General features: G+C 42.0%; 1 protein-coding gene across 1 annotated transcript in view; it reads right to left on the minus strand.

Moving 5' to 3' along the window:
• CCDC141 (coiled-coil domain containing 141) overlaps positions 1–15,999 on the minus strand; it is a 209,784-nt gene that overhangs the window by 67,869 nt on the left and 125,916 nt on the right. Inside the window, exon 8 of the mRNA XM_065880955.1 lies at positions 15,162–15,334. Within this exon, the coding sequence (XP_065737027.1) occupies positions 15,162–15,334 (173 nt within the window). The remainder of the gene's footprint in view (positions 1–15,161; positions 15,335–15,999) is intronic.

Genomic DNA, 15,999 nt, shown 5'->3' on the forward strand with positions numbered 1-15,999 from the left:
TATAATTGGAAGATGCATAACCCTACTTTCTCTGAAAACCCACAGGCTCTTACTGCTTTAATAGAGTCTCTTGTCTTCTCCCACCAACCCACCTGGGATGATTGTCAACAGCTCCTCCAGACTCTCCTCACAACTGAGGAGAGGCAACGGGTTCTCCTGGAGGCTAAAAAGAATGTGTTAGGCGCCAATGGACAACCTACCCAGTTGCCTAATGAGATTGATGCCGGTTTTCCACTCGTCAGGCTGAATTGGGACTTTAATACCCCGGAAGGTAAGGAGCACCTGAAAATGTATCGCCAGGCTCTGGTGGTGGGTCTCCATGGAGCGGCCAGGTGCCCCACGAATTTGGCTAAGGTAAGAGAGGTAACTCAGGGGCCCCAGGAATCGCCAACCGTGTTCCTAGAACGCTTAATGGAGGCTTTTAGACGATTCACTCCTTATGATCCAACCTCTGAGGAACATAAGGCCACCATAGCAATGGCCTTTATTGACCAGGCGGCCCCTGATATTAGAAAGAAGTTACAAAGGCTGGATGGCCTACAAGGTTTCTCCCTTCAGGACTTAGTAAAAGAGGCAGATAAGGTATATAATAAGAGGGAGACAGAAGAAGAAAGAGAAGAAAGAAAGCAGAAGGAACAAGAGGCTCGTGAGGTAAGATGAGATAAGAGGCAAGAAAGACATTTGAGTAAGATACTGGCCACTGTAGTCAGAGGAGGAAACAGTAGAGACAGAAATAGACAGGAAGGGTGAACAACGGATAGAAGGCGGCCATTAGACAAGGACCAATGTGCCTACTGTAAAGAAAAAGGTCATTGGGCAAGAGAATGCCCTAAAAAAAAGGAACGGGGGAAGGATCACTAAGCCTTTTCATCTGTACGTGGCCGAGAATAAAGGTATTGCAAAGGGAGTACTAACTCAGAAACTGGGCCCCTGGAATCGCCCGGTTGCGTACCTATCAAAGAAATTGGATCCTGTGGCAGCAGGATGGCCCGCCTGTTTAAAAATAATCGCCGCGGTGGCCGCTTTGGTCAAAGATGCTGACAAACTGACTTTGGGGCAGAACCTAACGATAACAGCCCCCCATGCATTAGAAAGTGTAATTCGCCAGCCACCCGACAGATGGCTAACAAATGCCAGGATGACTCATTACCAAGCCCTGCTGTTAAACTCAGACCGTATTAAGTTTACCTCAGCCACAGGACTCAACCCGGCCACCTTGCTACCCGACCCTGACCTGAAAAGCACTACCGTCATCCATGATTGTCAGGAAGTACTGGCTGCAGCACACGGTAGCAGACCAGACTTGATGGATCAGCCCCTCCCCAACGCTGACGTTACCTGGTTTACTGACGGAAGCAGTTTCCTAGAGGAAGGTAAGCGTCGGGCGGGAGCAGCCGTGGTAGACGGGAAAGAGGTCATCTGGGCAGCCACATTACCGCAAGGGACATCGGCCCAACGGGCTGAACTAATCGCCATGACTAGAGCATTGGAACTAGCAGAAAACAAAAAGGTAAACATCTATACGGACAGTAGATACGCATTTGCTACCGCCCAGGTCCATGGGGCCATTTACCAACAAAGAGGGTTGCTCACCTCGGCGGGCAAAGAAATTAAAAACAAAGAAGAAATAGTGGCACTGCTAGCTGCCCTCATGCTCCCCACTAAAGTCAGCATCATTCATTGCCCCGGACACCAGAAGGACAATACCCCGGTGACAAGAGGCAACAACATGGCAGATAGGGTGGCACGAGAAGTGGCTCTACGGGAAATCATACTAGAACTATCAGATGAGAGTCCTGGGAAACCAAATGATAGGGGAACAATTACCCCAGCCATAACTAAAGTAACATTATCTCCTCAACAAGCAAAATCCATGCTACAACAGATTCACAGATGGACACACTTGGGAACCAAAAAGATGGTGTCCCTACTACACAAGACAGGTTATGATACCCCTGGACTAACTAAATTAGCTGAGCAGATTGCATGAGAGTGCATTCCATGCCAACAGGTAAACTCCCATAAAGGAAAACTTGAGGTCGGAAAAAGGCTCAGAGGAGACCGCCCAGGAGCCTATTGGGAGGTCGACTTCACTGAAATACGCCCTGGAAGGTACGGTAACAGGTATCTTCTAGTTTTTATAGATACCTTCTCAGGATGGGTAGAAGCTTTCCCGACGAAGAAGGAGACAGCTAGTGTGGTGGCCAAAAAGATCTTAAAAGAAATTTTCCCCCGGTTCGGGGCACCAAAGGTAATAGGATCAGATAATGGTCCCGCCTTCGTCGCCCAGGTAAGTCAGGGTGTGGCCAAATACCTGGGGACTGATTGGAAATTACATTGTGCCTATAGACCCCAGAGTTCAGGACAGGTAGAGAGAATGAATAGAACTCTAAAAGAGACCCTAACTAAATTGTCCATAGAGACTGGCGGTACAGATTGGACGGTGCTCCTTCCCTTAGCCCTGTTCCGGGCTAGAAATACCCCCTCCCGCTATTATCTTACTCCATTTGAAATACTATACGGGGCCCCACCTCCTCTTTTTACGCTAAGGGAAAAATTAAGTCCTGACTGCCAGAATAACACTGACTTATATGCTAGGCTGTTGGGACTCCAGTTGGTCCAAAAGGAGGTGTGGTCCCAGCTGGCAGAGGCTTACCGACCGGGAACACCAGCAGAGGCTCATTCCTTCCAAGTCGGAGATTCCGTGTACGTCCGTCGGCACCGAACCCAGACTCTAGAGCCTCGGTGAAAAGGACCATACATCGTCCTGCTCACCACCCCCACGGCTATAAAGGTAGACGGCATCGCTGCGTGGATCCACGCTTCACACGTGAAGGCCGCACCAGCATCTGCAACATCGGAATGGCGAGCCCAAAAGACCAGCAACCCGCTCAAGCTCAAGCTTCTGCGATCATCAGACTTATAACTTTAACTTTGTTACCCCTACTGACTGTGAGTAATTTTAGTCCTCACCTGCCCCAGCGTTTAACCTGGCAGGTAATTTCCCAAACTGGAGATGTAATATGGTCTGTTAGCAATATCGCTCCCCCATGGACCTGGTGGCCAAACCTTTCTCCTGATGTTTGTAAACTGGCCATAGGGGCTCCCGGTTGGGATTTAGAAGACTATTATGATCAACATAATGTTCCAAAAATTTTATCAACTAGAGCTGATTCCTCCGGAAAGGGTTGCAAAAACGGGATTCGGAGGACTGGGCTCAGAGCTCCTGCTTTCTACATATGCCCCGGGTTCCATCGCCACAGGTCCCTTAATTATAAATGTGGAGGAACTGAAAACTTTTATTGCAAAAGCTGGGGATATGAAACCACAGGAGACACCTATTGGAAGCCCACCTCTGGCTGGGACTTTATTAAGGTGACAGCCAATTATACACACCCAACCAACCCCTTAACTTATAGGCCTGAATGTACTAAATGGTGCCATCCCCTTAAGATTTCTTTTAGTGAACCAGGAAAAAAAGATAAAAAACTGGATAAATGGCCATTCATGGGGAATCAGGTTTTATAAAGAAGGATATGATGATGGATTACTAATGACCATCAAACTAAAAATTGAAACCCCTACTCCAGTTCCTATAGGCCCCAACCCTGAGATAGGGCACTCTTTGCTACCTTTGGCCCCTCCCACAGCGTTACCAGAGATAAGAAACCAAACTTTTGAGCCAAAAGGAATGACAATCAAGCCCAAGACCCCCCGGGACCGAATGCTCTCATTGGTCCAGGCGGCTTTTGAGGTTTTAAATGCCACAAACCCGGAGGCTACCAAATCATATTGGCTTTGCTATGCTGCTCCTCCCCCTTATTATGATGCTATAGGATATAATTCTAATTATAATAATATTAACACTCCAGATCAATGTCGATGGAAACAAGAAGGAAATAGTAAATTGATCCTGGCCTCAGTATTAGGAAACGGTACATGTGTAGGAACACCCCCCTCGTCCCACCGACATCTTTGTGCCAATTTAAGCCTCCCACAGGGCTCAGAGTATCTCCTCCCTCCTCCGGATGGATGGTGGGCATGTAACACAGGATTGACCCCCTGCATTTCTTTAGAGGTCCTTAAAGCTTCAACCGATTTTTGTGTGTTAGTTCAGCTAGTCCCCAGACTCATTTATCATTCAGATTCATCCTTTCTAGATGAATATGAGGGCAGAGGAAGGTTTAAGAGGGAACCCATAACACTCACCCTGGCTGTACTCCTAGGACTAGGAATGGCAGCCGGGGTAGGAACAGGTACAACAGCCCTCATCCAACAACCCCACTATTATGATGCCTTAAGACAAGCTGTAGATGTTGACCTCCGGGCATTAAAAAGTTCCATAACTCAGTTAAAAAAATCCCTCACCTCGCTTTCAGAGGTGGTAATGCAAAACAGGAGGGGATTAGATCTGCTGTTCCTTAAGGAGGGCGGACTATGTGCTGCACTAAAAGAAGAATGCTGTTTTTATATTGATCATTCTGGGGCTATTACCAAAACTATGGACAAACTTAGGGAGCGCCTGGACAAAAGACAACAGAAAAGGGAAAATCAAAAAGGGTGGTTCCAATCATGGTTTGATAAATCTCCCTGGCTTACTACTTTAGTTTCCACCTTGTTAGGGCCCCTCATTATTTTATTGTTGCTCTTAACTTTTGGACCATGCATTCTGAATCTCCTGATAGCCTTTATTAGAGAACGCATTAGTACGGTACAAGTTTTAATGCTAAGGCAACAATACCAAAACTCGCAAAAAGAAACTGAAATTCCATGATTGAAATTAGTTACAAAAAAAAAAGGGGGGGAATGCGGGGCCTTTAGGGACTTTCCACCCCCTCACTTGTTCCCGTAAACCAATTCTTCTCCCTATCGTGCGCCACTCCTTCTCCCTATCGAAACCAATTCTTCTCCCTATCGTGCGCCACTCCTTCTCCCTATCGAAACCAATTCTTGGAGTTTTTCAGTTGACGGGGACTTTACAGACAGCGGGTAATTTTCCAGTTGCCCGTAACAGGTATACGCCTTAACCGCCACAATGAACAAACAACTATAACGGCCAGAAGGTGGGACAAAAGTTCCTAAGCCAATGAATTCAAAAGTCACCACATTTACCCAATCATTGTGAGAATATACCCGCCCTATGAGTAAATAAACCTATAAAAAGTATGTGATTCCGCTTTTAGGGGTTCCCCATCGGCCTCCTGCGTGAGGTTCAGGGAACCCCGGTGCATCAGCTCCTAATAAACCTCTTGCGTGTTGCAGCGGCTCTCGACTCTTGGTGGTTCTTGGGCGAGTTGGAATCCCTCGTAGACCGTTTGGGTCTAACACCTCCTTGGTGAAAACCTAGTCTGCAGCTTACAACCAGCCCTATTCTATCATTTTCAGTTGGAAACTTGAAACACTGATTCCAGACATTTGTTGTGAACATTCCAAAACATTTAAAAACATGTATAGCACGCATATTGCCAATTTCCTCAGAGCCTGAAATGCGGATGGTTTGATCAAAGGAAAAATATGACCTCACACTCTGCCAGCAATTCTTACATTAACTGAAAATAAATTAATAGAATTCCATCAGCCACCCAGAAATCAGTCCTATTACTTCACAGTAATATTAAATAAATGATGGGACAAGAACTGGGGACAGATAACAGAAACTTGGTTGACGGGAGTGCCCGGGCATTTTGTTCTGACTCTGATGAAGCTGCATTGCTCATGTGCTGCCTGATGGGGTGGGAGAGGAGCTACCAGTGGACCAGCTTTCTAGGCCTAACGATCTGTGGCTCTGTAACTTGCACTGGACATACTGCTTGATCTTTGGGCTGCCTGTCTATGAATGGATTAGATGGTTCCTGCCTGTAGTATGAGCATGGGGTACATCAGATTATTCCTGACATTGACTTTGACTTCTTCAAGCATCCCAATGTTAATGTGTTCTAATGATTCTTTCCTGAGAGCAGCAAGTTGCTTTCAAACCTTTCATAAATTACTATCGGGAGCCCATCTGGATTAGCAGCTGAACCAGATGCTAAGCACGCATCAGCTCACTCTATCTCATCAGAAGGGATCAGCTGATCATTTTTTTCTTTCTCTCTATGGACAAACTATACTTTGAAAATGGGGGAAAATATCTTCCTTATCTCTGGACAGGAACGCTTCATGTTTATCATCTCTATTTTGGAGGAAACAATCGCCATCATCTAGTTTTCATCCCTACTTTGAAAAAGTGCCATTTGAACTGTGGAAGGGATATGTATGTTTTTACAATAATTTTTTTCTGACTTAAGTTGTACACGTTGAGAATCACTGCCCACCAAACATATCACACCCACATGTATCTCTTGTATACACATGACAATAAAGAAACAGCAAGTAGTAAGTGGGGCTGAAACTACAGGGTTCCTGGGTTCTGGTCCAGATCCATGCAGAGATGCCCACATGTTCCACTCCTATGAGGCCAGAGAGACCAAAACATGTCCTACATGAAGGGTCCCATAGCTGGGATTCTCCCTGAAATCAGTAACAGGGATGGGATTCTCCCTCTTGTAAAAGGAGTTTGAAAAACGCTATAGTCCACTGCTGCTGAAGCCAAGGAATCAGACATAGCAGAGCAGTCAGGAACCCCGACTGTGCCCCAACCTGGATTTCTGGCTGCACCTCTGAGAGCCCCAGTAGCTCTATGGGAGCTCGGGTGACCCTGATCAAATAGCAGAAGACTGATTCTGGACAGGAGACCCTGTGAGTTCAGGTGGAAGTCATTGCAAAGCTGCTAAGGAGGAAAAAAAAAAAAAGAGTAGAGAACAAAGCAAGGAAAATAAAGCTGAAGAACAAACACTTCCCATCCAGAAGGACAATCTAAAATTTCAAAACACATGAGGAAAATGAATCCTAAGAAAAGACACTCAACAATCAAGAGCTAAATGTGCTCTACCGGAAATGAAAATAAGTAGAGCAATCTGAAAGTGACTCTATAAATATGTTTCACATCACCAGAAAGATAAAGGAAAAATGAGCACCCATAACAAAGAAACAAGAAACTCTGAAGCAAAAGCAGTCAGAAGTAAAACAAAATTGGATAGGAAGAAGAATGAGTTAGGAATCCTAGAAATGAAAACAGTATAGTTATGAAAACAAACAAAGGAATTCAATGGCTGAAAACAAAGGGAAAATTAACAAAAGAGAAAACTCAATATGAGGGATTCATTGGGAATGCAGTGCGAAGAGATAGAGGAATGAAAAATATGAAAGATAGTTCAGACATCTAAGACAGACTGGGAGCCTCCAACATTCTTCTACTGGGAGTTACAGGAGGAGAGAAAAGAGAGAAAAACAGAAAATCAATATTTAAGTTGTTGAACATTTTCCCTGATTGATGACATAAATCCTCACATAAGAGGGGCACAGTAAGAGCTAACCAGACAAATATTCTCTTGAGGTAACTTAGAAGATATAAAAATACATTTTAATGTATTTCCTTCCAAAAAGTTTTTCTCTTGGCAGTCCTTTCCACCCCTTCCCCTCCAAAGTTAGTAAGATGCCATATACGTGATTTGGATCCTACTTTATCCTCTTAACATTTTATTGTGAGGATACTCTCTGTCTTCAAATATTCCTCAAAAACACTCTTCTGATATTGGCTTAGATTATTCCATACTGTGCTTGCCCTTAAACTATTGGAACAGCTTCCTATTTTCTGAAAATATTTAGGTGGTTTTCAGGTTTGCACTATTATAAACAACACTGTGATGAGCAGCTTATTCATATATTTGTCCACTCACATCTCCTCCTCTCTTCTTTCCTCTCTAAGCCCTCTCATTGGAGAGTACTCCCCCTCAGCTGTCCAAGGCACAGATTTCTGCCCCCTTAGTCAGGCTTCCTCCGTAGACCCTGCAGTTTCAGACCTTCTTACTCTGGGATCCTTGCTATTTCACATCACATCATCAGTGTCATAAATGAATAAATTCATATTGCAATGAGTGACTCCTAGATATTTTACAAGAACCTAATCGGATTAGTCCTACATTTAATAGAAAGGGTAAACTTTGGGTGCATTCCATACTAAGAGTTTCAGAATTATACAAGCCTTAACAATGGTAACAGATTCAGATTGCAATTATGACATTTGCTCAACCCCTTAAGAGAACAACTTAATACAAACATGAAAATATTTGGAAAGTGGCTGAGTCAACACTGTCATAACTCAACTTTGCAATTTCCTAAATTTCAGTATCTGATATTTACCATCTAAATATATCATCAAACTTTTTTAAGAAAAGTTATTTTAAGTTCTTAAATGCTTGGTAGAATTCCTACAAAATGTGACAATAGATGACTCTGATACAAAGGGATTTCTGATTTTGTTTCTTTGTTTTGTTTTATGTTGTTGGAGGGTGGGGATTATTTTTGTTTGTTTTCCACGTAAGATCTTTTAAAATATTTTTGCTATGACATAAATTTTCCTTTATGCCACACCAGCCCCTTAACATTTCAAATCAAGTCACCTAGCATGTAAATACTGAGATAAGGAGCATAAAAGAGGCTTCCTACATGGTTGACCTTGAAGGCTGACCTCAAGTTGATGTCATGGTCTGGATGGGGAGATGATGCTGTCACAAGTCAAACAACTATGAGTCAGAACACCACAGAGTAAAAAGTGAGATAGAGCTGACAAATACAAAGGAATTAAAAAACTATTGTGTGGTGGGTATTGATTAGGTTCATCCTGGCTGGAAGATGTAGACCCTTCACCCATCTTGGATTATCAAATTCAACAGTGGTCTTCTCAAGTCTCACTCCTTCACTTGACCCATCCTGGTCACAGGAGCTTGGGATTGTGTCTCTCTTCTCTGAAGATGTGGCCCTAACACCCACTGTCCCAAGGGCTTCCTCAGACCTAGATCACACTCCCATGACATGTCATTCCCTTACTGGCCATTAATAAGGTTCTGAAGACTCAGGGCCAGGTTTATGTATCTTTGACCATCCTTGAAGCCCAGTGCTGGTATGTCATATGGATGCTCAATAATGTTTTAAATAAACAGAAAGAAAGAAAAACTTTGCAGGGAAGGTGAGACTTGAGTTGAAATTAGAAGATAGATGCAGCACATTTTAAGTGTGTTAAAATGAAAAAAAAAATCCACATTCACTAAGTGGTCAGCCTCCTTGCTAATGACTGAAGTTGAAAGAAAGGAGACAGAGCTAGCAACCTAACAGAGCAGCTCAGACCTGCAATCACTCCACCCCTTACCACTGTGTGACAGGTAGTAGGTAAGTTATTTGAACCTCTCTGAGCCCCAGCTTCTACACCTGCAAAACACGGACAATGGTAATAGAAGTATCTGTATAACAGGGTGGCTTGAGGATAAAATTTGTTAATGTAGATAAAGCACACAAGCGTCGCTTTTATTGCCAACGAGCACTTGGACATAGTCTAACTCCCACCTAACTATTTTATCTTGTCTTATGCCTTTTCCCCTTGTCACGCTCTCCTCCAGCCACACTGTCCTTCTTTCTGCTACACCTTTGCTGTTGTTCTGCCAGGTCCACTCATCTCCCAGCCATTTGCATGGTAGCTCCTCTCCTTAATCCTTCCCCGACTACAATGTCTAAAATGGTCCCCTCCCCACAGTCACTCTCTAGCCCATTTCACTTTTTATTTTTTTCATAGTTCTCATTGCTGTGTAAGTGCATCTCATCTGTTGATTTATTTGTTGGTTGATTGCTTCTTCCCACCAGAATATAAACAGCATGAGGGCAGGCACTTCACCTATCACATTAGATGCTTGGGAGCACCTGATCTACAAACACACTCAATAATATTTTGGGAATGAGCAAATGAATGACTGAATGAACCATGCTCTGTCTAAAGTTCATTATCATTCACAATATCAAACAGGGTAAGTAGTGGTAGTCAACATAAATGAAAATCGTGAACAGAGAATGCAAAATCCCAACTTACCCCTGCTTCTATTTCTCTGTAAAATATGAAAAATCAACATTAAATGGATAACAATAAATGTTAGAGCAAAAGGGCAATACTTAAGGTTATATGAAAGCAAAGTATCCAGTCAGGATGAGGTTTATAAGCTTAAGTTTACCACAACAAGGTAGAATAAAAACTGGAACAGGGGCTTCCCTGGTGGCGCAGTGGTTGAGAGTCCACCTGCCGATGCAGGGGACATGGGTTCGTGCCCCGGTTCGGGAAGATCCCACATGCCGTGGAGCAGCTGGGCCCGTGAGCCATGGCCGCTGAGCCTGCGCATCCGGAGCCTGTGCTCCACAAAGGGAGAGGCCACAACAGTGAGAGGCCCGTGTACCGCAAAAAAAAAAAAAAAAGAAAAAAAAACTGGAACAGTCTTTTATGCAGGAACAGAAATTGAGTCAATGCTGAAGCAAGTTTACCTGTAAATCTTGAATTAAATTTAGGGACAGGAAAAGCCAAATGAATACTTTATAAAGTAGCCTGGTTTTAGTGGGTGCTTCTATGTTTTTGAGTTTTGTATCTTTTTGAATTATAGTTTTATCTGGATATATGCCCAGGAGTGAGATTGCTGGATCATATGGTAGCTTTTTTTTTAGTTTTTTAAGGAACCTCCATACTGTTCTCCATAGGGGCTGCACCAATTTACATTCCCACCAACAGTGTAGGAGGTTTCCCTTTTCTCCACATCCTCTCCAGCATTTGTTATTTGTAGACTTTTAAAGACGGCCATTCTGAATGGTGTGAGGTGGTACCTAATTGGAGTTTTGATTTGCATTTCTCTAATAATTAGCGATGTTGAACATCTTTTCATGTGCCTGTTGGCCATCTGTATGTCTTCTTTGGAGAAATGTCTATCTAGGTCTTCTGCCCATTTTCCGACTGGGTTGTTTGTTTTTTTGTTATCGAGTTGTATGAGCTGTTTGTATATTTTAGAAATTAAGCTCTTGTTGATCTCATTATTTGCAAACGTTTTTTCCCAGTTCATAGGTTGTCTTTTGTTTATGGTTTCCTTGTTTTTGAGTTCTGAATTGGTAGCTCACTGAGAACACAAAAAAGGAGGTTCCTCGTTTTTGCCCAATTATGGAAAACTTCACCCTCACACAAGGTCTCCGACCCAGCACTTCCAATCACCACAGCTTCCTGTGGCTTAATAAATGCATTATTCTGCTTGGCAGCAGGGTTAACGTTGGGCTACCTTTACACTCAGTGCTCAGAGATGATGCCAAGCAAGGCCTAAGAGGAGGTGAGGGGGCCGGAATCCAGAGCTTTCAACCTCACTGTAAGCCTGGTTTGACCATTATCAGATCCCATGATAGGTAACTTGCATCATAACTAAATGCAAACGAATGGGCTAAAATGCCTTTGATGTTAAAGTGTACTTAGGTTATGTCACAGATATCACACTCTGAAAAGATAATAAACAATTTAACAATGACTCAGAATTATCACCTGAGCATTAGGGAGGAAATAGAAGGGCAAGGAAACATGTAAATAACCATCATTTATCTTGTGAGGCTGCTCCAATTTCAAAGGTATTTGATTCCAGGTTAGAAAAACAGTGTGGATCTGTTCCTAAAATAATTACAAAGTTCTCAGATTTACTGGGAAGCTTCATCTTAGATAAATGTGAACTTCTGAAGTCCTATTTTATTAACTAACCGGAAAAAAATTAGATCTAAGGGTCTCTGAAATTCCTATCTGCCCCAGTACTAAATTTTACCTTTATTACCTCAAGATAAATGTTTATCTGCTCTATTTCTAATATAACCTTCCCCAGTTAGTGAAAATGAATATGATTTGGTACAGCTGACTCTGCCGTAGTCATATGAAGCAACCATGTAACTCTCAATATTTTGCTTTTAAAACTCTTTGTATAGAAGGTAAATAAACAAGTGAACCAATTATTTATCGGGTGCTTTCTGTATGCCAGAGTGGTGTTATCGCATCTGATTAAAACATCCTCTATAAAATGCATATTTCCGTTTTACCGATGAGGAAATTGAGGTTCAGAGAAGTTAAAAGTCATGGCATTATTTTGGCTCTCAGAATGCATGAAATAAAACTCCTTTGATACTAAGTCCTAAGCTTCTTATGCACACCAGTTTTCAAATGTCTGATAGTAGGAATTTTAGTGTTTTGTGTCCTAGTAGTGTGGCTGGCATTCAGAAGTCTAGGAAGCCATTGTGATGTTCAGTAACACATACTTTTCTCTGTGGAATTTATGTTTATTTCCATTGTCATTATTCTAAACTCCACCTTCACTCCAGCTGTGGCTGCAACTTGAAATCTCCTTCTGCTTCTCTCCCATGGCAGTGACCCAGGTCGTTGAACAGATAAATCATTAGATGAGGAAGGGAAGCAAGTCCCAAATGGTATGCATGGGATTGAGGTCATTGACTATGTGTGGCTCTGGTTTGCGACTGAGATTCTAATGTGTTTCAATTCAGCTTCTAATGGATTTCTATTCTACATCTACCCTCTGAATCAAAAATGTCCTTTGCCAAGTAACAATTGCACTTTACCTTCAGTTCCTCCTGCAAAACGGAAATAGTATTGATTTGTAAAATATTGTGAAATCTCAGGGCAACCAAACACCTTGGAACTACTATGAATGCTCATATATCTAGGATGTTGACAGAAATCACACTGCTATTTTTTTTTTAATCCAGTTACCTACCATTAATTCAAGTTTCTTGAAATGGTCCCTAACTATTACTTCTTCTATTAAGACTCAGTCTGCAACCTGACGAACAGAACTATAGATGTCCCTTTGAAAAACAATATATATGTAAAATTTAAGACTAGAAGGAGCAAGGAAGGCAAAAAGAATGAGACTAGCTAAGTAAACAAACATGTCGACCATTACAAAATGGATGGCCAAAAAGAATCACTAGAATCCTGAAAATAGACTGTAATGTAAAATAAAAGCACTTCTCTTATATTTAAGTATTGAAAATAAAGTATTACTGATTAGAACAAACAGGATAAAGTTTAGCAGTAATAACTTGTGACCAGCTTTCCTACTCTTAAGACTTAAGCATCAAAACTAAATACGGAACTTCAGTTTCTGGTCAAGAAGCAGGGACTGGATTTACCCTCATGCCTTAAACAACTCAGACATTGAAGGACAGGTAGCACAGGACAGTGATCCCTGAGAGAAGGGAAATGAATGAGGTGAGCCTTACGATTGCATCAGCCTGCTGTCTGGGAGGTAATTTCCAGACCAAAGCTCAGGGAAGTGGAACAAAACAGAGTCCAAAGGATGTACTGTTTTGAAGATACAGAGATCAGACTTAGGGGAGGCCAAGGCACCTAGAATTTCTGGGGCAGCATATCAGTGACAGATCTTCAGATCTGGGGAGGGGTCTCTGGCTGCTTCCTGATCCACCCACGCATGAAAGGAAACTGCCTAAGGTCAGGGAAAGTACCACAAGTAAAGAGTGGCCTGAACAGAGAAACAGTATGTATCTGTGCTTTGAGACCTACTTACTAAACTGACATGAGACCAATTACAACTGGAGACATCACCACTTAATCCATCATCACATGACTCAGATCAATGTCAAACAGGTACACTGAGTCCAGGCACAACAAGTCCAGGGACCCCATAGAATATCTTCTGCCTGGTCCAAGATTCTTATACATTCTAGAAGACTGGACCTGTAGCAGGGGAGGGGAGAAAGGAGCTCTCATACCCATAGGGCCAGACATGAGCACACTGGTTCTCCTAGAGCCGAGCGGACACACCATTACCTGATGCATGACATGGAGCCAAAGTAGGGAAACTTAGTAACTACAGCTATTGTTAGTTTTCCAAAGGTGAGAATTATTTGCCCTTTTCATAGCCTCAGCTTTTTAGCTCCTGCTGGAATATCTTGGATTATTTCTGATCTTGACTTTGCATGGTCCCATAGCAACCATCACAAGCCCTGGTTAAATGTATCTGTCTGGACTCAGATTATCTTCTGAAAATTCCCTAAACCCAAATTTACCAAATCAACACTTGTAAGCATGTCTAAAATAGAGCAGAATGAGGGTTTAAACAGAAATAAAATAATTTTTACCACATTTGACCTATTTCATTGTTCCTCAAATTGAACGTCTTTGAGTTTCAAGGGGATTGTGGATATGGAAGATAAAAACAGGGCTTACCCCATTTGCAGAATTTTTTTTGTCTCTCTCTGTCAAAACATAAGCCCTGTCATCATTTCTTCCTAGTCAGTATCTGTTCCATCATCTGCTCTTTCTGTCGTCTCCATTTTGTCTTCCAATCCCTATTCTTGATCATACGTTCTCACTGCATTCTCTTTCTGCTTCTCAAGGTCCTTCTCTCTCCTCATTCCCACCCATCTCTAAGATATACCAGAGTATATCACACTGATATACTCACTGAATGTGCTCATAAAAACAACCCACCCTAGCACACTGGTTAAGAGCAGGTGGTCTAGGATGCACTAGACCATTAATCTGGATCCATGCACTTGAATTCAAATTCTGGCTCTGCCACTAACTAACCAGCTGCATGACCTTTTGCAAGTTACTTAACCTCTCTGTGTCTCAGTTGCTTGTAAAAAGAGAACATTAATAGTATATTCTATGCCTTGTAGAGTTGCTGTGAGGATTAATGGGATAATGCTTCTAAAGCTGTTGAGACAGTGCCAAGCATGTGGTGGGCTCTCAATTTTTTAAAATGTAATTATTATTAATTAATAATAATGTCATCTTTTACTTAGGGTTTTGCTTGGTGAGCCATCAAGCTCATAAATGAAAGGGCATTCTAGAACTTTATTTTTTCCAGAAAGGAAAAAAGGGACAGAGTAGACTCAAGGCTTACGAATTAAAAGGGAGGAAGAAATCCCACGGAGATGCTAGGATATAAAAAGTATACAGAAGGAAAGTTCTGTCTCTCCTTTTGTTCTTTCCCTCCTCCCTCCTCAGAAACTCATAGAAAGAAAGCTTTAGCATCTTCAGGTCCTCAGGTCAGAATATAGCCTCACTTCTGCATGCACAATGCTGTGTTCAGAATTACTGTTGACCAAAATTCAATAGATACTTTTAAGCCATGTCATAATGCAGTAAAACATCAGAAGTAGGGACAAAAAAATCATGCAACTTATTTTTTAACAGACTGTGGAAACTGTGAAAAAGCTTGTCACACTGAGGAATAGACTTCACTTACCTGCAGGAGGCTAGTTGGTTGATTAAGGCTTGTCCCTCCTGCAAAGCATCAGCTGTGCAGTCTTTAATTTCTCTGTGTAATTCCTCATGCCTCGCTGCCAAGACAGGCAGACTTAAACCCTCTGATTTAAGGAGCTTAAGGTAAGCTTCAACTCTTCCAAGTACATCAAATGCCTGCCAAAGAAAACATACTTTCATTTTCTGCTCATCTAGTTTAAAGTCTACATCAATGTGCACACAAAATACTAGAGATTAAACCAGCCTGTTCAATTTATTGGTTTGATCATAACCAAAAACAACAATCTGAGTCTTAGAAAATAGCTGTGTAGCTTTAAGGCTCCGTTTAGGGAAACTGATCATAGTTTAGTTCAGCACAGATAAATGTCAACCCCATAAAATTACCAAAATGGTTTACATTGAGAATGTACCTATATAACACAGTTATAACTATATAAAATTTGGAGAGCCAGGATTATTTTTTGCACATTCTGTACTGGATACAACTAACGGATGAGATGTTTTAAAAATATTATGCAGACTTTCATAACCTGAACATCTCTGTAATCTTCTTTTAAAAAAATTCCCAATAAATTGCACCTTGAACCGGAAACACCATGGGGAAGTATTCAAAAAATTTTGGGACTTTTGTCCCTTGCCTTTCTGAGTAAAAGATCTTCTGCCTGCTCCATCCAAGGCATCCGTCTGTCTATAGAAAAGATTGGAATTTGGTTCTGAAACAGTGCAAAGACTAAGACCAAGGTAATATTTAGCTTCTGACATGTAAAACAGGATTATGCAAAAAGAAACATCACCTTGCAAACCAAGATACTGTCTTGAGA

The sequence above is a fragment of the Phocoena phocoena genome, chromosome 7, assembly GCF_963924675.1.
Source record: "Phocoena phocoena chromosome 7, mPhoPho1.1, whole genome shotgun sequence".
NCBI lineage: Eukaryota > Metazoa > Chordata > Mammalia > Artiodactyla > Phocoenidae > Phocoena > Phocoena phocoena.